The 24,659-nt window shown below is 38.0% G+C and overlaps 1 protein-coding gene across 1 annotated transcript in view; it reads right to left on the minus strand.

The window, feature by feature from the left end:
• Positions 1-18,065, minus strand: part of LOC139739399 (uncharacterized) — a 257,483-nt gene extending 239,418 nt beyond the window's left edge. The window contains exon 1 of the mRNA XM_071650020.1: positions 16,585-18,065. Coding sequence (XP_071506121.1) covers positions 16,585-16,633 — 49 coding nt within the window. The 5' untranslated portion in view covers positions 16,634-18,065. The remainder of the gene's footprint in view (positions 1-16,584) is intronic.
• Positions 18,066-24,659: the final 6,594 nt, after the last annotated feature.

Here is a 24,659-nt window from a genome sequence, read left to right on the forward strand (position 1 = left end):
AAAGGAGTGCGAGTGGTGATGATGTTGGTGATAAATGTCTTCCTCCAGTCGACTCCTCCTGCTCTGCCGTCTATCTGCGCCGCCGCGGAGAGACCGGAGGAGACCCACCTTCTCCTCCTCGTCCTCCTCCTCCTCCAAGGAATCGCGCTCCTTCCAAGAAGCGTCGCCCTCTTTGTTCTGGAAGACCCGCGCAAGTTCAGCGAAGCACTGGCACATTGCGGTGGCAGCAGCATCGCTGCGCCATCAGATCACTTTACAAAACTTCTGGCACTAAACATTTGCATACTATCACTCAATAGGTTTACACTTCACCTAGCACATACCAAGTCATTAGACATTTTTTGGTACTGTTGCAAATAATGCGCCAATGTCCAGATATCTGTTGCCACCAAAACAAACAACCACGAAAGCTTGTACCGGTAAAAACCAAAGCACTGCTAAAGACTGATTGTATTGTATTCTACAGATTAGTATACAAATGTACATGTATAAACTGAAGCATTTTTGCATGAGTAGCTCCCCCATCTGTGCAACAGTCAACTCCCTAATAATCAATAGATTCGACACTTGCTACATGGAACAACGCGTGAATATTTGAGGAGTGTAATCCACATCACACAGTAATGAGTGGATGACCTACATGTTTAGACTCAGCATACTTTCACACCCCATGATAGCATACTATGCAAGTGAGTCCATCATGCCCATTGCATATATGGATATGAAAGATTGAAAATACTGAAAAATGTGAAATACATACACTTTGTATGATTACATTCCTCTTTAACTAGAACATTTTCTCTGTGTATACAATTATAATTGTGATCTACAGAAACATTCAAATCCAAACTTAAAAACGTATCTGTTCCTCTCACACTAAGGACTATAATTACAGTCTATAATGTTCGGAAAAATTATATTCTTTATCTGGTATGTGTTTGTTTGTTGTTTGCCATGTGGTATATCTATCTTTTCATTTTTTGAAGCGCCATGAGCACTAAAAAGTGGACCTGTGCGCTACACAAGTAGCCACTATTTTCATTATTATTATCATTGCTACTTCTACTACTACTACTACTATTACTAAAACTACTATCAATTCAACTCTGCAATACATAGCTTGCAAAACTCTGTCTGCAGATTCTTTAACTCCTTTACATGTATCAGTGTGTTTGTATGAGTGAATATATGTGCTACTGTCATGCATTGTATCATGTATGTGTGAATAATGCAGCTTTGTTTACCATGTTTTTTCCTTTCATCAATTTCACAGTTTTCACACAGGAAGACATTCAAAATAACACAGTAACAGCAGATTTGTGACAGAAGAATTACACAATCTACTATGTATGCAGATTATCCTATTCTTGTTTTGATAGCAGAAATTCTAAAGAATTTGATAGGGTTGGAGTTTTAGGTGGTATGGAATTATCATATTGTTAAATTCTAAATATCAGAATGGCTAATCACTTTTGACTTCCAGCTGAATCCCTCTGCACTGCTTGGCACACTCTTATTGCCACAAACTTGCATTAGACAAACATGAAAACATATGAGTGGGACTGTGAGGACAGCAGCAATTCTGCTTAACCCACCACCTAGCATAGGCTTCAGTTTCTGTACCCGTTCACATGGGTGAACCAAGATCTGAGAATTTTTAGCTGGCAGAAATGTATCAACACATTGCTTTGAAAGTGATTGCTAAACAGAATCAGAGCGTATGTGAGTTTTGTCCTGGTACAATTGTAGCTCATATTACAGGATATTTCCACTGGCAAGATCATTATCACATGGTAGTTGTTTAATCTATGCTCATGTAGTACAGCAAATGAACACAGAAATGTACACATCGTATGCATGTTACATTCATGTTGGTATCAGAGTTGATATTTTTCACACGTTGTTAAATTTGCGAATAGTACCCAGATCGCGGAATTCATACAAATAACCCCAGGAAATATATGTATCTATGAGGTCTCATTAAAGGAGATTGTCTTTAATGAGTTTGAGGTGACAATTAATACCAGGTCCTCTACATGCTCATTACAGAGCATTTGTACAGTGTAATGTGTGTATATATGTGTGTGTATTATATATGTCATATGAGATGTTATGGTGTATTTATATGTTATAACATATGAGTTATAATATGTTGTGGTGTAAATCCTGTGTTAGGAATATGCTAATATTATTAAGGAATTTACAGCTCCTTTCACAATGTCAAGGTCATAAGATCTGGAGATGATTTGAAATATTATTTGTAGCTTAAAATAGATTAGACATAGAACATGATTTGCAGTTTTCAACTTAAAGTCACCATTAGCGTATATCAGCAGTAATACATTTCAGTAACAAAAGTTTTTAAGTAACCCATGAAAATATCTATAGTAAATGTTCAATCATTACAAAAAAAAATTGTGTTGCTCCTCGACTTGTGACCTTGAACTTGGCAACTTTTTGAAAAAATCCAACTTTGAGGGTACCCTACAAGAAAACAATGCATACTTTTGGTCAATTTCTGGTTGGTCTCTAGAGCAAGTGAGAGTCTTTAAATATGCATAATAATGGGTTCTAAGCTAATTGAATTTTGAAGTTATCAGCTTCCAAACATGCATCCAAAAACATCAACTTTGACGTTCAACACCATTTCCAGTGACCTCTTGCGCAATAACGGATCGTCATATTTGCGCCATAACACATTGTGCATGTTAAGATCATAAAGTTCTTCCAATTTACAGAAAATGAGCAGTGTATCTCATCTAATTTGGCTGCAGCAGTCAATAAAAAAATAGCAAATTTTATTTAAACTTGATTGTTCGACTGCACATTAGTTGCTACGTGAAGGGAGTCCATATCTTAGCAACTGTTCGACCTTGTGGCAAAATAATTCAGAATCTTCCGTCAGACACTAGGGGGAACATTTGGTGCGAATTTAAAGAAAATTGAAGGGGGTCAGGTTAACAGCATTGGTTGATTTGACGTGGATTGACCCATATGTATAAATGGCGTACATTCATGCGTACAGTATGCTACTTGATTGAACCAGTCAATGGAGAAAGATCACACAATAATTGAATACTTGAAAGACATGCACATTTCAATGAATCATGCATGTTATTATAAACTCTGTTGAGGCATGCTGCCCTCTTTAGACGGAAGACATACAGTTGTAAAGAGCTTGCAAAACCATCAGCAATTTCAAGGGGGAAGTTTTTTTTTTGTGATAGAGCAATTTGGCTTGTTTCTTTTGCATGCATCATCATAAATTCCTCAAGTCTGAATAAAGTGAAACCAAGACCTTCAGATACATGTGTAGAATTGTGAGGTGCTGGGGACCACCACTCAAGCAAATCACACGAGGGAGGCATACAGACAAATTGTAGCCAACTTATCAAAGCCATGCACTTGAACATGGCAATGCAATGGTCTGTGTATTAAGCATCTATTCAGATCAGTTGCACTCGATACTGTGTAAACAAACACAAAAGCAGAGTATAAGTACAATTGTATTTTTTTATGCACATACAGTGTTCATCCACTCATACGCTACTAAATCTAAGATACACCAAGGCTGGAACAGTGCTAGCAGTGTACTAATACTATCCTTCCTGTGCATTCATGTTAAAGTGTACCAATACCCTGAAAATCAATTTTGTATACAGCTAGAATAAACACACACACACACACACACACACACACACACACACAAAACCAAACAGCCATAATTCACTTGTGATACTCATAGCCCCTGAAAGTACATGTATACTTCAATAAATCAGATCATAGCTAGTGGCACTTGTGCTCTGCGCGTTTAAATTCTGCTCCACAAGTACCAGAAGTGATGTGTGCACATTCTAGCTACATGATGCATGTACCTTTTTACTAATAAACTCCTAATATCAAGATTCCATGTCCACTGGTTTAGTAGCTACAGGTTGTAATTGCACGGAAGGACGCACTTCACATCACTATCGTTTTGAGACGTATTTGGAAAAAAAGGTATCGATAGCATGACCATTTGATTGAAAGACTTGGGTGATCAACTCCTCTATTTGGAATAATTTTTTTTTTTTTTGTATACATAATACTCAATAAAATCTACATTTAAAGCCCAATAAATAAAATCCGGAGACAACAAATTCTAGTATTTTGCAGAGGGCCTGTTTCACATATTTTCTACAAATAGCAAACATAATATTCTGGGTATTGGTACTTGTACACTTTACCTATACTCATCTGTAAGCCTTTACTTTATGTACATGATGTCAAGCTTGAACTCATGAAAGCTACAATACATTGAACAGATATTTCTTTGAAAAAAAGAGAGAAGATAATTAGGCCTATAAGTATACGAGAGCAGCTGTAACATTATCACCAGGTCGTGAATGTTGCCATGATACAAAAAGTGCCCTATTGTGGAAACCAACAATCAATTCTTTCTAGCAATAACTGTGTCACTGGAATTTCAAGGCCACTCAAGTGGCACACTACATGAGGCAGTTGGCATATGTTGAAGATGAATACTGTAGGCCTATGAGTAGACTCTGTGTCAACAAATACTGTAAAAACACAGACACCATCTAAAGTTCTCTCTTTCTTGTTAAAGGGATCGTACAGTTTTGGTTGAGATCTAATTTCAGGTTTCTAACATTTTTTGGTGAGATAATGAGAAACCTCTTATGAAATATGAAGGAGCATGTAATTCTATGAGGAATTCAATGTTTAGTTGATGAAAATTGGTTTTGAAATGGCTGAGATATCCAGAAAAGAGCGATTCTAATAAAGTGTGGGACCCACATTTTATTACAATTGTTTTGTTTTACTTTGTTTTTGGATGTTTCAGTCATTCCAAACCCGATTTTCATCAAATAAACTTTGAATTCCTCTTAAAATGGTATGCTCTGTACTATATCATAAGTGTTTTCTTGGTATCTCGCAAAAAGTTAAAAGCCCAATTCTCATCTCCACCAATACTGTACTATCCCTTTAAACCTCAATATTTCTGGAAATATAACAAGGGATAGCTGCACATGCACGTATTATGGTGTTGATTACAGCGGTTGTATTCCATCCACCAAACATACAACCCTGTCCAGTTCCACTGAAGATTTCAGACAGAAGAAATCAGATACTGCCTGCAAAACTCGGTAGAGCTCCCTGAACATCAGGGGATGGGAAACTGTGCACAAGCTGGACTGTTTCCGAAGAATAATTGTATTCCACCACATGAAGTTCACAATGTGGTTCTTTACTTCAGACTCAGTTTGAGACAGATAAAACTGGAAAGCGTCTTTAGCATTTAAAGAAGGAAAAAAATATACATGTACTACGTAGGTAATACTTTACGATAAAAACTCTATAGGCCTACTCTGCAGTGAGCATCAAAGAAAGAAATCATACTGGCTGCTTCAAATAATATATTTCCTAGAAGTATCACATGCATTTCTCTTTTTGTCCACCCTATTATACATATTATATTTTCTTCGTACCAAACATTATACCATGGGCTATCTAACCCAATGAAGACTGGTCCCGAGTATACTCGCACAGGTGTCTGATGGGGAACATGTGTTATAATAATATTAGCAAAATCAGCTCATTCTCAATGGGTTAAAAGATAAAGGCCTCAAAAAGGAAAAAAGAGAACTGAAACTTCTCTAGCTTGAAGAACTTTCGGAATGATGACAACACGACCAAAATATATCATGAAGAGCAGTACAATGTACCTTGGCAGTGCTGCTGGGTACAGAAATTCATTAATATTTTTGGGTGTCGAGCATAATGCAAGTTTCAGCTTAATTCTTTATTAACAATCTAACCTGTGATATCTAATATCTTTCCTGTTTCATTGCAACTTCAAACTGAATGTTTACTAGTCTGAACATGAAGAAAGGGAAAGCTAATCCCAACATTTGTGCTGTTCTTAAGGTTCATTATCATAAAACAAAAGAAGTTTTGTGAAGCCAAAGGTTCATATTTATATATCCAAAAAGGACATCAGGTTTGTTGTTCCAATGGTTTGTTAATCCAAAAATGAAATAAGGTTTCTTAATCTAAAAATAAAAAGAAGGTGCATATCAAAGGAACCTTCAGAATAACAAATTGTACCGTAATGGTTTCCACTCAATTATTTTGCTACTTCATGAAAACTTGTGAAGAGCTTTACAATTTCACATATTTCCCATTTAATCTTAGATTTTGTTGAAACTGCCACCATTCTGTTCAATCTTTTTAAATCCAGTTATTAACTGCTGCTCACAAGTAGTGGCATTTGAGCTAAAATATGACACGTGCTGTCTTGATGTAGAACTGGGTCTCAACAAAAATGTGAAGATTGAAGTAAATAATGCAGTGCATTGATTAAAAACAATTTTTCATTTTAAATTGAACTGCACTTGGGCATCTCTGTAAAATACTACCTCACTTCCCTCTTTTGCATAGAAAACAAAAATAATCACACACAATGTTTCCCACAATCAAATGAAATAGAAAACACTTTCGAATGTCACCAACTTAAATGTGTGCTAGAGATATATGGCTTCTTTTGCTGTTGATTTACTTTTTATGAGACAGTTATAATGACACTGTATATAAACTCAGTGTAAGATGACAAATGATGATTGTAGGCTTGTGAAGATTGGGATTGAAGATCCTCCACAAGGAGGAGCAATCTGTGCTGACGTTAAACTGTCTCATCCCAGCTTAAAGAGACTGAGCAAGCTTCAATGTCAGCACATTACACACTAGAAGCATCCGAGTGAAATTGCATCTCATGTGCACACTGGCTTTGGTAACATAAATGGATTGAAACTGACAAGCAAATGTCCAAAGTTTTGTTAGACTATGAGACTTCACTTAAAATTCTCCATTCTAAACTATTGCATGTCTCCACAAAAAGACACGATCACAATCATTACGCAAAAAGACAAGGCAATGATGTCATCATATTTTACCTGTCTCCCATTGCATCGTACAGTTACTTCATAAATAAATGGTATCGATATGTCTTATAATTGTTAGTAATTCTTCAGCTACTGCAATGCTCTCTCTTTTAAAGTCACTGCTAAATCATTGTAACTCTAGAACAGTATGACATGACGGATGTAATTTCATCTCCTTGAATCCATGTGGAAAGGAAATTATGATGACAACTTGCCCCTTGCATCCAAGCAAAAGTAAGGCTTACTACCTCATCTGACTTAGATCATACATGTGGCTGTGACTGCAATCACTGATTTGGGGAAAACATCAGAAACTTGTGAAAAAAAAAATCTAATTCTTTTATAATTTTGTCAAATTTCCAATACTATTTCATCTGTTCATTTATTTGCCTTTTATCTATCCATGAGAGCCAACGTCAATGACGAACGGTATTTCACTTCAAAAAAGATGGTCTACACACAGACTTACAATGAAACATTATGTACTTTTCTTCTCTTGGCTTCTATGAACTCGAAGGGAATGTGTATGGGTTCAGTGAGTCTGGGGACAATATACAGGGATTTCAATTGATTAAATCCCACAAATCTCTGCTGTTGCATTCTTTCATACTCAATTCTTTTTCTCAAAGAGGCCAGGGTCCCATTTTATCAAAAGATACAATCGATTATAAATTTCCTTACCACACAGGCTGCCATAGACTTACGATAGAATCAACTATATAATCAATTTTCTCTCTTTGATAATGAAAAGTACATACAGTGTACATGTTTCTCCACTGACAGATTGTATCTTTCCCTGTTTCCTGAAAGAGGTATCAAACGCTAGAGTATTTTTTCATTTTGCTGAAAAATGAAAATATGTCGAAATCTCTTCATTTTTCTTCATATTGCTGTCCATGTGTGATGTCATGAAATGTTGTAGTCTTTTTTTCAGTCTCCAGCAAAGGCAGCACCAAAATGTTAAAAACTTGTAACTTTTGAACGGACTGTTTGAATTTCCTCAAACTTTTCATACAATGTAGTGAGTGTTGTTCTACTAATGTTGCTGCATTCACTCAATTCACTTATTATTTGAGTTTCAATCTCCTATTAACTTCAAGTATTTGCAAGTGATGGGAATTGTCCATGTTTCTCTTTACCCCTTACTGTGCTCCGTTCGCCAACTGGCTAGTACATGTACATTGGAGTTCCTTCTTTGCCCATGGGCACAGCTGTCTGGAAACTATTGGATAGATGTATGACCATCAATGCAATCCTCCTAATCCCCATTGTGTCCCCAAGGCCTTGCTGTTGGACTGGGGCACATTGCTACACCTGAGTGGGCAAATAGGTCAAGTATGGATGGTTTACTCAATGTTGATGACAGGGCATGGCAGAATAACCTGTTGAGGACGTGTCCTCAGTATACTTGGGCAAGGAGCTTGACTCGGTTAAGTTGTCTATGGGAAATGTGTGTTGTACCAAAATCAGTCTGTCCTCAACAGGTTAAGATTTGTGCCAGGGCACATGTACACAGATAAAGGACAAAACTATAATATCTTTCACTGTAGGTCCTTTACAAATCACTTTCTCTAATATTTACCATATACATCTGTTCATTTTGGCACAAATTCATGAAAATTTGTTGCCATAACATTGAGGAAAAAATGGACAACAAGGTGATGTGGCAGAAACAAAAACAAAACCATACAATACATTGTACTTGCTCAAAGAGGGAAAATATAAGCTCCAATGTACCTCTTGTGAAAGTGTGAAATTCCTAGTGCGTTTTGAAATTGCTTATATAAACTTTTTTGTTAATGAATCAATTCTATATTCATTTCAATGGCAATTTCAATACTGCAGAAACATTGAATGCAGATGGCAATGTTAAAAATGCACATTAGTCACCTCTCTCTATTCCTTTACAATGTTATTGCACTCACTGCACAATCTTTCTTTCTGTTTTTAGTTTCTGTGTCTCATAAACTGTTTGCTGGCTGCTTTACAACCATGTCTGAAAACATATTGTATACATGTGCCTCTGACACACAAATCCCATTCTAGCCCCTCCAGGGTATACTACAGTACCTACAAAACTTCTTCTACATGATTGTAACTCCCCTCAAAAAGACATGGAAACTACAACAAACTGTACATATTTAAAACAGTTAAACCAACAAAGCTAATGAAAATTGTAAGTGACACTCAAAATTATATTAAACATTCAGAATTGGGACCCCTTCTTCGCATTTCTTCACTTGGGCACAGTGCATATTTCTTTAAAAGGAGTGGATTCACAGACAGGAAAATGTCATTACGCTACACTTGTGCAAACACTGAATTTGCATGCTTATACATCATATTTGCACAGACATGGTCTATTTTTTTACTGTTCCATTGCCTCTTACACTCCTTGGCGATATCATTCTCCTTTCAGATACAGGTATAGTATCTGTAGTCTCTTAAAAAAAAGAAGACTTCTGCTGACTGATTTCGATGCATTCGAGATCACTTACGCCAAGAATCTCTTTGGCAACAAGTACACAAGTCCCGAAAGGAATTTAGAAATACAGCCTGTAATACGGTTCATTCTGTAAATGGCAGGCACAAGATACAGCATGTACATGTACAGTGTACAATGTGCGTGTACATTGTACAAAAATGTAGCTCTAGTACGGTGTTCATCTGATAACCGAGAATAGCTTTTCAATAGCAACATACTGTAAAAGTAGATATGTTTGTGCAACTTATTTTCGCGCTCGCCCGGGTAAGATTGATTTCACGGTTTTTAAATTCCATGGAATCAAGACATTGACTACTGGACCATATGGCAAGAAAAAGTATATGCAGTGATATAATGTGATAACACAGATTTTATGTGTGTCTTTTTCTTCACCACTTTTAAATCAGAACCATAATCAGTTTAGCTGGGATAGACACTTTAGGCCTACTTTGGCTAACACATTTCTATTGTAAAAATGATGAGTAAATCCCAAAATATAATCACAGGACTTCATTTCCTTAGAAAATGGGTTACAGAATGTGTGTTTTCTAAGCAATCCCACAGAGATTCTGGCAATTGATAGTCTAAATATTTGTCATTGGGCAGTTGGATATAGGCCTACATTGTACCCATGAAGGACCCTGTTGTGCATCTGCACATGCTTGTACATTGTAGTGTGTGTATGAGGGGACGTGTGCGTGTGACAGACGGCCAAAGGGGTGGATGAATGAGAAAAATGTGGTCAAAGTTAGTAAAGTGTCATAGTGTGTATGTTGTTTACTTTGAATGGTATATTGAACAGAAACACATTCAAATTAATAGCAGTGCTGCCTCTTTTTTTTTTTGCATTCGCAGGATCATAAGGCATCACAAATTTATACAGAACATGTTGTAACTTTGAAAAGGATTATTTTGGGGATCAAATGAATGAAGGTTCGTTCCAGTGATGCATAGATCTGCTCATACTATGAGACTGCCATGTCCTTTTGAAACTGCTGTCTTGTTTCTGCATGTCATAGCATATGTGTACTTGTTGCCATTGATATCTATTGGTTTTAAACTGTGCATTGTTTAGTGTAATACCCACATACTGGTTTTCATGTCAGCTGGTTGCACGGCCCAGTACCAGCCACCACTTGTACAAGAGTCCCATATGAATAAGAGAAAAACTTGTCTCCCAACCCCTCCCGATAAAGTAGCAACCACTGCAGTAATGTTTGCTCACTCCGTAAAGTACATACTGTGCACTGCACGACTGAGTGATTCAGAACAAGGTAGTTCAACTGACCTTTCGGCAGGCACCATGGTACAATTTGTACAACTGATGGAGGTTTAGATATATCTCTACTTTGATTCTTTTTTTTACATTTGATATGATTATACGTGTGTACAGTGCCATTCTCAAGAAAATCTTTATGGTGCATTAAGCACAAAAGAAATCTTCATCAAGTGTACACTAAAATGGCAGACTGGTGTCTGCAGTATTTCACAGAGACCCCGTTTACAGTGCGGGGCTGGGCCGAGCCGCGGCCGAGCCGCGGCCGAGCCCAGCCTCAATTGCGAGGCCGGGCCCCGCAATTTTGTCCGTTTACACTGCTGGGCTCGGCCGCGCTTTTGATTCAAACCTTTCAATATGTTGTCGTAGTGGCGCTCTGATTGTAAACAAATGCAATTTGGTATTGTCTGGTTCTCAGATCCTTTGCCAAATGAATTTCGTGGCGACAATTGTCTGGTTTTCAGATCCTTTGCCAAATGAATTTCATGGCGACGAAGTCGCCGTTTGGGCAAAGGCCTTTGCCGAATGAAAAAATCCTTTGCAGGACAAAACCACCTTAAACTATACTAGTTTTCGACATTGAGGGGGTTAATATCCTGAACAGCGAAATAGTACAGGCAGAGGGTTTGGAAGCCAGACTAAAATTGGCCACGCAATTGGCCCAGTTTGCGTTTACACTGAGAAAAGGCCGGGCTCGGCCACGGTCGAGACCACCTCCAGAGCAAGGCCAAATGCGAGGCCAATTTTGGCCTCGCATTTGGCCTTTTGCGCGTTTACACTGAAGCAGGGCTGGGCCGAGCCGCGGCTGAGCCGCAGCCTCGCCTCGCACTGTAAACGGGGTCTAAGATGCTGTGTGCCTCAGTAAATTTCTGCTACATACTATGTGCATTGTTGTGGGACACAGTATAATATTGAGCAAAGTAATGTCATTCTGAAAGTAAATATTCACAGCTTAACCCCCCTTCCCCTCTTTAGGTATGTGGCAGAATGCATGCATTCTCACCATGAGCAATACAAATTTCAATGTAAATGACAGATTGCATTCTCTAAGGATTTTCTGGGTGTGTACACTCACAAGTACTTGAACTTTGTTCCAAACAAAAAACACCACTTTGTGCGCAATATATACTGCCCAGAGCACCCATATTGTAGAACACAATCCAACTGAGTTTTTTTCCTGGAAGCCTATATAATACTATATTCCAGTGGATTTCCAGTGGATCACTTCATTCAAACTAATCGAGGATAGATCAGCAATTTGTAAAAGCATGATGAGCACTGCACTGAATGATGTTCACATACCAAAGCTATATTACAGTTTACACACAAAACAAACTTTGAATAATGCACCTCAGTCACAATTTTACCAGGGGCTCTGTACAAATTGTAAATGTTCTTTGAATCGATATAATACAAGTACATTGTGTATTGTCCTATTACATGTACATCTGAAACACAGCTCACAATTTTGAAATCTACAAAACTGGTCTGCTGTATTTTCATTAACAGTGCTCATCTGCACAGAGAAAATGTACAGTGTATATTCACTCTTTTCTTCTTAAAAAAAACCCCAAATAACTATTGAATTAAACATCAAAATCATACAGCATCAAGAAAGTAGTCGCAAATACACTCGTCATTTGTTTGTGCGTTATTACCAGTACATTGTACTGTAGTAAATACTGCAGGCCTACATCGGACAACAGTGAAGTTTCAGACCTCTGTGTGTATTACATGTACATAAAGGTTCTGTACATGTGTCACGGATCGGTACCCTGTGAAATCCTACACTCCGAGTCCATCAAGGATTCAACATTTCTGAAAAACAATACGGAAAAGGGGCTTGGTTTCATTGTGATACTTGGTACCTTTACAAAGTCTGTTGAGATATTAAAGGCAAGCCAAGTTGGCTTGCGAGCAAAATGCATGGGGTGGCTCACCTACAAAAACCAGTTTTATAAAAAGGTTTAATACACTTTAAAAAACAATCAAATATCAAATTCAAGTATTAAAGTTGTACCGAAAATGCAAAGCTTTGCTTTGATGTGAATTGTATGACAAGTCTGTATGATTTTTTTTTCCTTTCAAATAACTGGTAGCAACATTATTGTAGAGGCATGACTTTGCACATAAAACAGTGGAAAAAAAAAATTTTACTCACAAACCTGGTAGGGAACACCGCTTGATAGTCGATCACCATCTAAAATGCAAGCTACTAATGTGTACATGTGGCAGGAATGGAATCGCGAGAAACTCGTTCATTGTACTGCACGGCTTTTGCCAATTTATCGACCAGTTTGGGTGGGTATGTGTGTTTGGGCAAAATATGTGAACTTGGCACGCCATCAGCTGAGCGGGGCGTGCGATCGTGGCACATAAAGAGTTAAGGAAGTTGTACATTTTAGAGTCTGACTTTTTGTCTGTTTATTCACAAGCTTTCACTTTCTGTGTTTTCTCAAAGTAACTTTTGGTTGTGAGTTATTTCACTATACTGCGGTGGGGTAATTTTAAGTTCAGTGCTAGTGATAAAACCAAACTTGAAATCAGATGGTGTTGGGGGCTTGACCTTGAAATTATGAAGTACCGGTACATCCATTTATACATTGTAGTTGGTGCTAGGCCCCAGTGTTGAATGCTATCCTGCTATTTAAACCGAGCTCCACCATTCATGTTGGCAATTTACATGCTTCTTTTCCCATTGGCCAACACTTGAAACTAGGGATTATCATTTTTGTCATTTCAAGTTTGGTGCTGGTGTTACAGCATTGCCGTGCAAGACCCACATTCACGTCCGTACATTGTAGCTGCACATTGAAAAGCGTGCAAAGGCTATGCTAATGCCATGGTCTCCCACGTAAATAACACAAACACTCTCGACATAAAATCTGAGCCTGGAGGCAAAATTAAGATCGTTGTTATTTCTAATAGAGAAGGGATGAGATTTGTGGCATTTTAATCCATCTCCCTCATCATGTGTCTAAAACTAAGCAGTCATGACTATATCTTTTAATATTTGACATTAACTATGCGCCATCACTTTTGTCGTTGCGCAAGTCCTGTGAACTTTGTGGTGGTTAGATGCCAACACCAAGCATTAGGATTGATAATTTTGAGCAGTGTCGCTTTGTTAATCTGACTGTCGGTGTTGGAGTTGAGGCAGTTGTTCGGGAGATACACTGTAGCATTCCATGAAGCACTAGCACCGAATTTGAAATCACCCATTGTATCATAGCACATTACGCACAAAGGTATGGCAAATATAAAGAATAGGTATACAGTATAGTACAGATTTGTTATCTCATTGAGGATGGGCTGATTTTGCTACAAGTATTTCCCATAGACACCTGCCCAGGTGTACATGTACTCAGAAATCATCTTCAACAGGTTGAATATGACTTCTAAAATGCTTTTTGGGACAACTGTGTTCTTGATAAACTGTCCCACTTCCATTGCTTTCATAGTGGCAATTCTTTTTTTTTACACTATAATATTTGCTTCTTCTTTTTTCCAAACACAAAAGTAGATAGTTTTGTGCATAAGGACACATCCGTTGCAATCAATCATAATCCTACTGGGTTGAGATACACTGTAGGTCTGATATAAATTTTGTGAATTTGAAGAAGAAGAAAAATAAAGGTCTGCAAACTACAGCTAAAGGCCTTGAAACAATGGACCCATTCATGTATGAAATGTGTAGTCTACATGGCAAATAGGCAGGCATCAATCAAACAATAGGCAAGATTACAATGACATCAGATCTACATTGTATTTGACCACTTGAGCTCATGCAAATTTGCACAAACATGGGTCATCCTGCCACTTGCATGCGAGTACATACACACGACTATTAAAGGCAGGTTATGAGTAGGCTCAAGATTTATTTCTGAAGCACTCTCAGACCTCTTACGCTCCATTCTTCAATTAAAGAACAATTCTGAGGAGATGAGCACTTTGATTGAAAATCAGGAGAATGGCAAAATCTCAATAAAAAGTGAAGAAAGTCTTTTAAAATGTCACCAGCAAAGATGAACCCTTTGAATGACAGAAGTAAATCATATAAAATGTTGTACATATGTATAGTGTGTCATACACTGTAGATGGTACTTGTAAATAACTGTTGCACATATAGACTATGGTATCACTTGAGGGAAATGCATATACAAATATTTGCATTGCATAAAAATTTACATTATATCAATGAAATCCCGGAATGTGCCCTGAACATTCTTAGAAGTGGTGTAATGGCATTTAAACACCTACTGTACATTGTAACTATCTTTGCATCTACAGTAATGTTGATGTTCTTGCTCTGTTGAGATACCAATTTATTAATTTGATATTACAATGCAATCCCATTCAATATAACAAAAATGCTTATAACAACATTTTGTTACAACAAAGTAAAAATTCAGGTAAAAAAAAAAAAAATGTTATCGCTTGTATCTTTATATACAGTACTTGAGTGTTAAAGCTTTACAGTAACTAAATTTCGACGTAATGAAAGAAAACTGCCAGTCCTGTGGACTTCATTAAATGAAAAGTTGTCTGTATTTTACAGATACCATACATGTACCACTATGATTCATATATCAACCAGACTACTTTCTTTGAACTACAGGTACAGTGTACAGTGTACCTACACAATTAATGTCTCTTCCTCCACCAGTCAAATCATCCCCCTGGATCTCCACTGCCATTTTCCTCATTGACTGAGCAAGAATCTAACATAATATCGCCATCCCCATAGCAATATACAATTTCATACAGCATCCCCAAGGGAAATAGGAAATTAATGATTTACTAGATACTGTTGATTGGTGAATGGTTAAAACTGCAATATGCGAAAATGGTTTAACAATACGAGATTACAGGTACACGGTTATAACGAAATTCCGGTTACAACTTAGTGAAAATTCAGGCCACAAAATTATCCGCTCTTCATTCTTTATTGTTTATTTGTTCAGTTATAATGAGATTTTTATATAATGAACGAAACTGCCAGTCCCGAGGACTTTGTTATAAAGGGAGTCCACTGTATATGATGCAAATTGAATATTTCATGACTGGAGTGAAAATGATTGACCATGAAAGTATGATTTTGTAACACTACTGTGTAACACAGTAGTGTATACTGTATGCTCTGCTGAGTATGATACAAATATTATGTACAATGAAACATAATATCTTAACATTTAAAGTTCATTCATTTATGATGTTGAGTACACAGTACTTGTAAACATTTTCTACCAGCAAGTTATCAATAGTCTGTAGTTTCCAAGATGTATGCGAACAGTTTTGCCATAGAATAGAATACAGATTACACAGAGAAACTGTATCAGAACTTTGAGCAATACAATGGGCGTGAGAGCTTGGTTTTCTTGATCTTTAGATGATTAGAGGACCAAAAAGAAAAAAAATAGTGGAAATTCAAAGTATTCCAAAAGTGATCAAAGTCATCTGACACTCATCCTAGATGATGTATTGTGAATATCTCGAAGGAAGCTTTGGGATGCCACATTATGTATGTTGTATGTATCACACTGTAGACGAGATAATCAACTTGCATTGAAACACTATACACTGTAGTGTGATGCTATCTACATCTTAACGATCTATCCAAGATTATGTTTCTAAATGCTATGTCATGTACCATGCTACATGTACTACATTCGTGTAATAAAAATTTAAAAAATGATAACAAATACTTCCTTGAATAAATTCTCCTTACAGCACAACTTAACCTGTTGAGGACGAGTCCCGAGTATACTCGGGCAAGTGTCTATGGGAAATGCGTGTTGTAGCAAAATCTGCCTGTCCTGAACAGGTTAAAATAGAAATTACGACTGCACCTCCCACTGTCCCTGCACACAGCTTAGACTCACCTTGGGGAAACATGTTGACAGATTTTGCGGATGGGCTGAACAGAGTCATTTAGAAAGGTAATCCTGGGGATAATCCACATGTTTGAGGAGATCAAAGAGGTGCAGCTGGTAATCCTCTCCAAAGAACATTATTCCAACTGAGATGAACTCATGTGAAACAGGTGGAAGGTACTTCAACACACAGAAGAACGTATTGCACCAGTTCACAATGAAGATGTTTTTAGACACTCAACCTAATGTTTCACATCTGCACCCTAAATACTTTTTATGTACAACTCACAGACTCCCACATGAGAACGACATTCAACAGTCTGAAATATTAAGTATCATGTCATTTTAAAAAAAAAAAAAAAATTGCTGCACGAGGAAGAACTGTGGAGCACTCTACACATGTGATATCATAACCACATTTTTCACCACACGCAATTCCATATTGATCCGCAACGTGCACAAGCCGGTAATGTTCTTGCCTTTCCTATTGGTTCACAAATGCATCGGAGATCTACCGTCTTCCAACACCACTTCAGTGAACGAAGAGGAAACAATCCCCATGACAGATTTCCTGTCGATGGGAAGGTTATTCCATTTGCAGCCCTCTGCACAACTGCTTGCATGTGGCGAAATTTCTCAAAAAAAAAAAAGAAGGAAAAAAGAGGTCTACTGCAAAGTGAATTCAAATACCAAAAGCATATCACCTTGGCTGCAATAATTTTCTTTGGACACACGGCATGAGCTGTATGAAGTGTTAGAATGTCACTGGTATCATACTCTGTATTTCATTTAAGAATGCCGACACGACCAAGCCAAAACAAAACACTCCTGCAGAAAGTCAACATTGGGCAAGTTTTGCCAGAGATGGTCAACATCTTAAATAGCCGAGCATATTTGGTCAGATGAGCTGGCCGAAGCAGCAACAAAAGCAATTTGGGGCTGTCACTTGAAAATCCCCGCCAATGCTGGGGATACACAGGAAGCAATATCTCCAACAGTACAGGATTACAACACAGTGTGTCCACACAAACAGCATTGTATTTGGTCTGGCCACACAATGCAGATAGTCACTTAGAGAGCCCAGTTCAAGATCAATATAATCCAGCGCAAAGACTTTTTAGTGGTCCTTCCTTTCCTTTGCTATTATTCATGTTTGCTCTCTAGCTGGTCGATGGGACTGGTCAGTGGTAACACTCTCTGCACTGTGTCTTCTATGGAAGTGGACCACTGTGTGTTCTTACGGTTCAATTAGCAGTAATCGCAGAAGAGAAAAATGTAAAGTTAATGGTACTGTACATGTGGTTCTTCTATCAAGGGGTGTGTGTATGTGTGTGTGTGTCTGTTCATGTGAGTACGTGGAATGGAAATACCCTCAGCCTAAGGATCACACAGACTTGAATATTGGGTTACATGACGTCATGCTTACAACTGGCTGTAAGAAATGACACTGGACACTACTTTTTTTTTCTTGACGTAAAAAATTTTTTCTTTGTTTCTTTCAGATCTACAAATTGTATTGCCAGGATATAATTTTACTTTAACACAATTCTCCAGCCAAAAAAAAAAAAAAAAAAATAATAATAATAATAATAAATATATATATATATAAATATATATACTCCTAGATGGGTCATTTGGAAGACACTTCCATTTGTTTTGTATGCAAATTTATTAATACATGTTCAATGGCAGTTTACGCAATGGAGACACGAAAATTGTCTCCTTAATGACCAGTTGTCTCCCTAATGAAGACACTTCCCCCCAATATGTCTCCCTAAGGTGCCAACTAGGGATATATATATATATATATATATATATATATATATATACATATATATATATATATATATATATATATCAAGCATCTTGTGAAATACATGCTGCTTTGTTATGTCCGGTAGGAGATAGGTATAATATAGAGTACTTACACTTTCTCTTTTCAATGATATTTGCACTGTATGTAATCACCATATTGATGAGCTGTGAACATCACTGAAAATTGCAAAATGCATGTTTGTTTAGTATACTGTTTTAAATTAAATTGAAGCTATGCAGTACATTGTGTATGTTGCGGTGTTTTTATTTTTGTGGGTCTGATGTACACTTGCAAAATACTGCCTACTGTGACCTCAAATCCACTGTATAAGAGTCTCAAAGGTATTCTAAGGTATAAATCCCTTACTTTTCTCGTTAAAAGGGTTGACACTTGTATTTCTCCTTCTGCCACTGAGGTTTTGATTGTGAATTAAACCATTCAACAACTGTCTTTATGAGTCCCAATCAAATAAATATATGGCATTCATGGTTATGCCAAATGCAATTTTCTGGATGACAATTATGATATCATACAGTGAGAATTATGCTGGACCCAAATGGCCTTTGTGTCTCACACTCCTGATGAAATTGCATAATAAAGGTATTTTTAAGCCCTTTTACACTTGTGTTTCTTAACCCCGGACTTTTGAGGCCCCCCCCCCCCCCCCCCCCTTAGCCCCACCGTTGGTACGGGACTAAGCAAAAATTTACAAGTGTAAAAAGCCCTTTAAAGGCCTGGTAGCATGGGGATTCATGGGTGGCCGGATTGAATTGATCTCCATTTGCTGCCCACTGGGGTACATTTGAAGATGATGAATAGCACCCATGGGCGAATATGTGCATTGAAGCGTATGCTCATCGGTAACAGTAGGCTCCAGTTGAGATTCTTTGGCCGTGTATGTCCTTACACAGAGATAAGTGATAAAACTGTACACATTTCGTTAATGAGGATTCCCAAATACAATCATAGGACCTATAAAATGTATATGTGCGAGTCAGGCCAGCCTTCCTACCCCCAGGCTATCCAGTCTTTACTGTATATATATGCCATATATTTAGCGTGTCTAAATTTTCGCAAATCAGGACTTCCCAACGATTTTGCGAGTGGCTAAATTCGCGAACATGGAGTCCTGTACTGAACGGAGAATTGTATACGCATACATTATATTCATATTGGGATCAGGGTCAATATTTTCGCTTGTCTGTAATTTTGCAAATAGCAGGACTCGCGACATTTGCGAAAATAAAAACCTTGCGAAATATTCGGCGAATACAGTATATTGAGGATTTACCCGAACATCTACCAAATGTGTAACTGGCAAGAGAGCAAACGTGGACATATTAACTAACATTCTGTATCAAAATAATTAGGACAATCTGGGACATACAAGTATACTGTAAAATGGAGCCTCAACAATCCCTTCATCAATTTATAGCTCTAATGGGTGCATTGGTGGATACTCAGTAAATGTCACCCTCATTCTTCCTTAATCTCTCCCAGAGGCACAACATGTGCCAATTGATGTTTAGGAAACCTCCCCCTCTTTAAATGCATTACACAAGTTTGTACAGGCTCTGTTCAAATATTGTTATATGGTACTACAACATATATATTGTCTAAATTCATTCCATAATTTACACATCCTATAGATCTATGTCACAAGTGACACTACTACAAAATATACACATTCAATTTAAAAAAAAAAGCCTACTTCTTTTTTTTTTAATGGATACATGTGAGATAAACACATACAAGTATTGATCATATATCATCAGGCTTTGTACTAGCACTTGTATACTGTAGTTGAGTTACAACGTAATGTACCTTGATATTGTCAGTGAAACATGTTCAGATGAACACTGTTTGCTATAAAACAGTAGTTGCTCTGTCCTAAGTTTATTGATCAGTGTTAAAGGCATACAATTCACTACAAAAAGAATTGTGGTACAATTCTTCTTTTTTTAACCCATTGAGGATGGACTGATTTTGCTATAACACGCATTTCCCATAGACACCCGACACCAAGTATTCTCGGGACTCGTCTTCAACAGGTTAATCATTTCGTGGCCTTTATTATACTAACATTACATGTAGCTTGGTGAAATGATTTCCTTCAGCAGAAAAGATTTGGCTATGTACTGGCTCTACATCAACTAGACAGGGTGTGTCACCAGTTAAGAGGAGTGTGATATAGATGACAGATATTATGTGTCCTGAATTTTTCAACAGCTTTAAGGGCAATCATGCGGTGATCTGCAAACGATCAGAAATCTTAAGACTACTTCACACTACACGACTTTGCCATGATTTACATGTGAATATTGGAAACATAAATAATATTTAATATAAAAATGATTTATAGTGGATAAGTGTCATGTCATCAGCCTTGCAAATTTTCCAGTCTTGCATCTCTGTTTCATGCCAATCATAGACTATTTGACAAGTCAAATTTTCACAACCAGTCTTGGCTTTTCAGCTAATCACCCTGCAGTATTATGTGCTGAAGCCAGTACGGTCGCAAGCCCTGCTGAGTAGTCTGATCGCATAATGTACGGCTTGAAGTCGTGCCGACTGGTCTGATCGTATAGTGTGCAGTGGGCTTCAGGTACAGTATTCATTTCAACTCTCTACGCAATACTGTGAGTAGTACTATACCCGTACACACATTTAGTTTTGCATTTCATCAGAAAGTGGGAAGAGGATGCTTTTAAGATTTGCATATAAATGTTAAGACGGATTTTAAGGTGCAGTTCTAAGTTGTTGTTTTTTGTTTTGTTTTGTTTTTTTGCAGAGAATAGTAGCATCCATGAAATAAATAAATAAATAAAATTAGATCAAATAAACAAATAAATAAAATTAGATCAAATAAACAAATAAATAAGCATACTCTGAGATGGGTCAGTTGTGCAAAACTTTGTAGTCACAACTCTGACTTGGGTGATATTGTGCCAGCCTAGTTTTTGTGACAGATACCAAATTAGCCAGCAGTAATTATGATCAATTAATGGTCAAGTACTTACTACATTGTACAACTGTACTATCAAGTGATCTGTAATGTTAGTACCAAGGTACCCAGTAGATCTATGTGATTTCAACCATTAAAAAGTGTAAAATGACAAGCAGGAGTGTACCGGTACTACGGAAATTTAAGCACACATAAATTTACATTTGTAGGTAGGATATATCTTTAATAATTGGCACCTTAAAAATTGGCATTATCATGGTTCTTGTCACCACTCCACAAACCAACATTGAGTCATTCATTTCTTCAGCACGCAGTGAACATGGTGACGTCTGCAATTCAACAAGGTAGGCCTATTGTAGAGACACCCACTGAATGAGAGCTAGTGACAATGCACGATTACGCTAAATGGTTTGATTCTAGTTCCAGACTAGTGTGAGTGACGTACTCCATGGTATTGGTAACCATAACAAATATATGAACCTCAAATGTAGTTTGTTGAACAGTGCATCAAATGACCTTTTGAACCACTGACCAAAATTTTAATGTCCAGTCTACTGACAGTATTGGTACATGTATTAAACGCTAGAATCTGAATTAGTTAGTTTGACCCGCATATCCCTAGTCACTGCTATGCTACTTTGCTAGTCACTCTCATTCCACTTGCAGGCACACACAGGCAAGGTGTACCAAATACCCCAAGCACTTATACAGATAAAAAATTAAAATAAGTGTCAAAAACAAAAGAGAAAAACAATCAAAAGCAAACCAAAACTGAGAAATGCACAGAACCAAACAATGATAAATTTATAGACTAGACTATGTAACCATGACCGGTAACGTTAGACGAGCTCTTTGTGTTTTGACTTTAGCAAAAGCCTGCAAAAGCCTTGCTGTGAGCCCTTCATCTCATTCATTATCTCCAGCTTTAATGCTTTAAATTGATATCAAAAGTGGCTAGACTAGTTTTAAACGTTAGTGGGGCCGGCCTGGGGTGGGATATAGGTCTAGTTAGTGGCTTGGCACCCACAACGGATGTACACGGTCTGTGCGAAGAACCCCCATGGCCCCACTTGTGGTGTGGTAGTACCGCTGTACCACTGCACTGTGCCAACCAACAGAGTGATGGTGGTACGTTCCCAATATTTTGGAGGGGGTTCGGTGGTTGGATAAAGACATCGCACTGAACTTGTCATCCACACCAGTGATGCGAAGAGTAGATGAAAGCTACTTACCAGAATTCCACGATGATTACAGGCTAGGTCATCTACTTTCCAAGTCATGAAGATAACTAGATATTAACCACGCTACTACGCATTGCCGTCCGAATTCATTATCTTGGCACAGGAATTTCTTAAAGTGGCACCCGGTGGGTACCTTTGGATGAAAACACACTAGGAACTGGAATGTATTCCAAAAACTTCATCTCCACAGTCGACTGCGCGTACGTTTTCAATGGAGTAATCGCTCTTTGAAAAATCGGCCAAAGCAGCTCGGCTCTCGAGTTTGCACAACTTTGTAAACGCTAAGAACGGTGAAAAAAAGAAAGAAACACGACAAAAAATTGTCACGACACTGAATTTGCGTCTTTCACGCGTGCCTTTGTTTTATCGTTCCAATTGCTTAAAGTCGACATTGCTCCAAACATCCTACATTGTAGGATCTTTGATTGCATTACCTACCTGATACATGAATGTAGGGCTTGAAATCTCTCGATACGGTCATATCCATGAGCACGGCGAAACAGGCAAGTAGTTCTTGGCCAAGAAAACACATCCTTGTTAACATAGTTCTTTCGAGTTTCGATCTAATTCTATATCTGATTACATTTATTAGTTTATCGCGAAATTTTATCAAATATTCGCTTATTAAAAAATCTACTTTGACTACGTAGTCAGGGGCGTTGATGGGGGGGGGGGGGGGGGGGGCAGTTGTCCCCTCCCCCCCCCCATGTATGTTGGGGGTAAGATTATGAAAAACTCCCTTGCCCCCCCCCCCCCCATATTTCCCGAGATGTGATTTTTTTTTTTTCAAATGGCCAAATACTCCACCCAAAGTGTGCACCAGATCGTAAAATTTAAACTCTGAAAATGCAAAATCTCCCTCGTGTGGGATGGGGAAACCCCCTCCTAGCTCCCACACCCGGTTGTTGGTCCCCTTTCCAAAGATTACCATTTCGTAGGATTATAGGGTTTTACGCTTTGGAGATCGGCGAATTTTCGAACATTTCATCAAATATGTGCACCAAATTTGCCACTGGTTCAAATCCAAAAATGAAAAAAAAAGTTCGCTCATGACTGGGGGTGATAGGCTATTCCCTTCCAATCCCTCGACCCTCCTCCGGAAAAAAAAAAAAAAAAAAAAGCTCTCCGGCGTGTGGAAGGGGATATGATTGTACCCCTCCCTCATCCTTGGCTCTGCTTGCTCCCTATCCCCCCCCCCCCACACACACACACTCACACACAGACTTACTACACTTCTCTGATTGACAAATTTCCAGATATTGCACCCAAGAAAAAGTATGCGCCAGGTCGTTGAATTTCAATTCTAAAAATGCAGAAGCTCTCGAATGGGAGTGGGCATACCTCCTCCCACACACTCTCCTTGCTCGGTCCCCCTCCATATTATAGATTTAGTACGCTTTTGGGAGTTACAATTTTCGGAATTTGTCCACAAAAAACGGGAATCAAAACGTTTCCGTCGTGTGGGAGGGGTATTCCCCTCCCACACCCCCTCCACCTTCATAGCCGTCCATCCCACAGCGAAAGATGAAATACCGCGATTTAGCTTTTCATTTTTTTGCTGTGAGCATTTTATTTTCTTATTTTTTAATATAAAAAAAAACCAAAGATATGTCTCTCAAAATGTGCTGAAATTTAGGTCTGAAAAAGCTAAATCTCCCTCATACCCCAGTAGTGTTATAGGTACCATTTTCGGGAGGTTTGAGGCGCAGAAATTGAGGGTATATCGCCGAAAATCGATAATTTAATGCCCCCAAACAATAGAGAGAGATAAGAGAACAATGGGGTATTTGCGTAAGCAGTTCGAGAACAATAGGAGTTAGAAGTTTTGAGGGTATATCGAGGCAGAAAATAATCCCTTATAACAATAGATTACGTAATGAGAACAATAGGAGGTACGGAAGTGAGGGTATACGGAGGAGCAATATTTGAGGGTATAATATGCTCTTAGGCCAAATGAGGTGAGGAAAATGATGGTATGTCGCCGAGAAGAAAAAAGTGAATCCAGTAAAAGATTAAATTGTGAGGATATAAAGAGGAGATAATGATGGTATAGAATAGTACG

The sequence above is a fragment of the Diadema antillarum genome, unplaced genomic scaffold (assembly GCF_040938485.1).
Source record: "Diadema antillarum isolate AM-2024a unplaced genomic scaffold, OU_Dant_1.0 seq00000798_RagTag, whole genome shotgun sequence".
In the NCBI taxonomy this organism is placed as follows: domain Eukaryota; kingdom Metazoa; phylum Echinodermata; class Echinoidea; order Diadematoida; family Diadematidae; genus Diadema; species Diadema antillarum.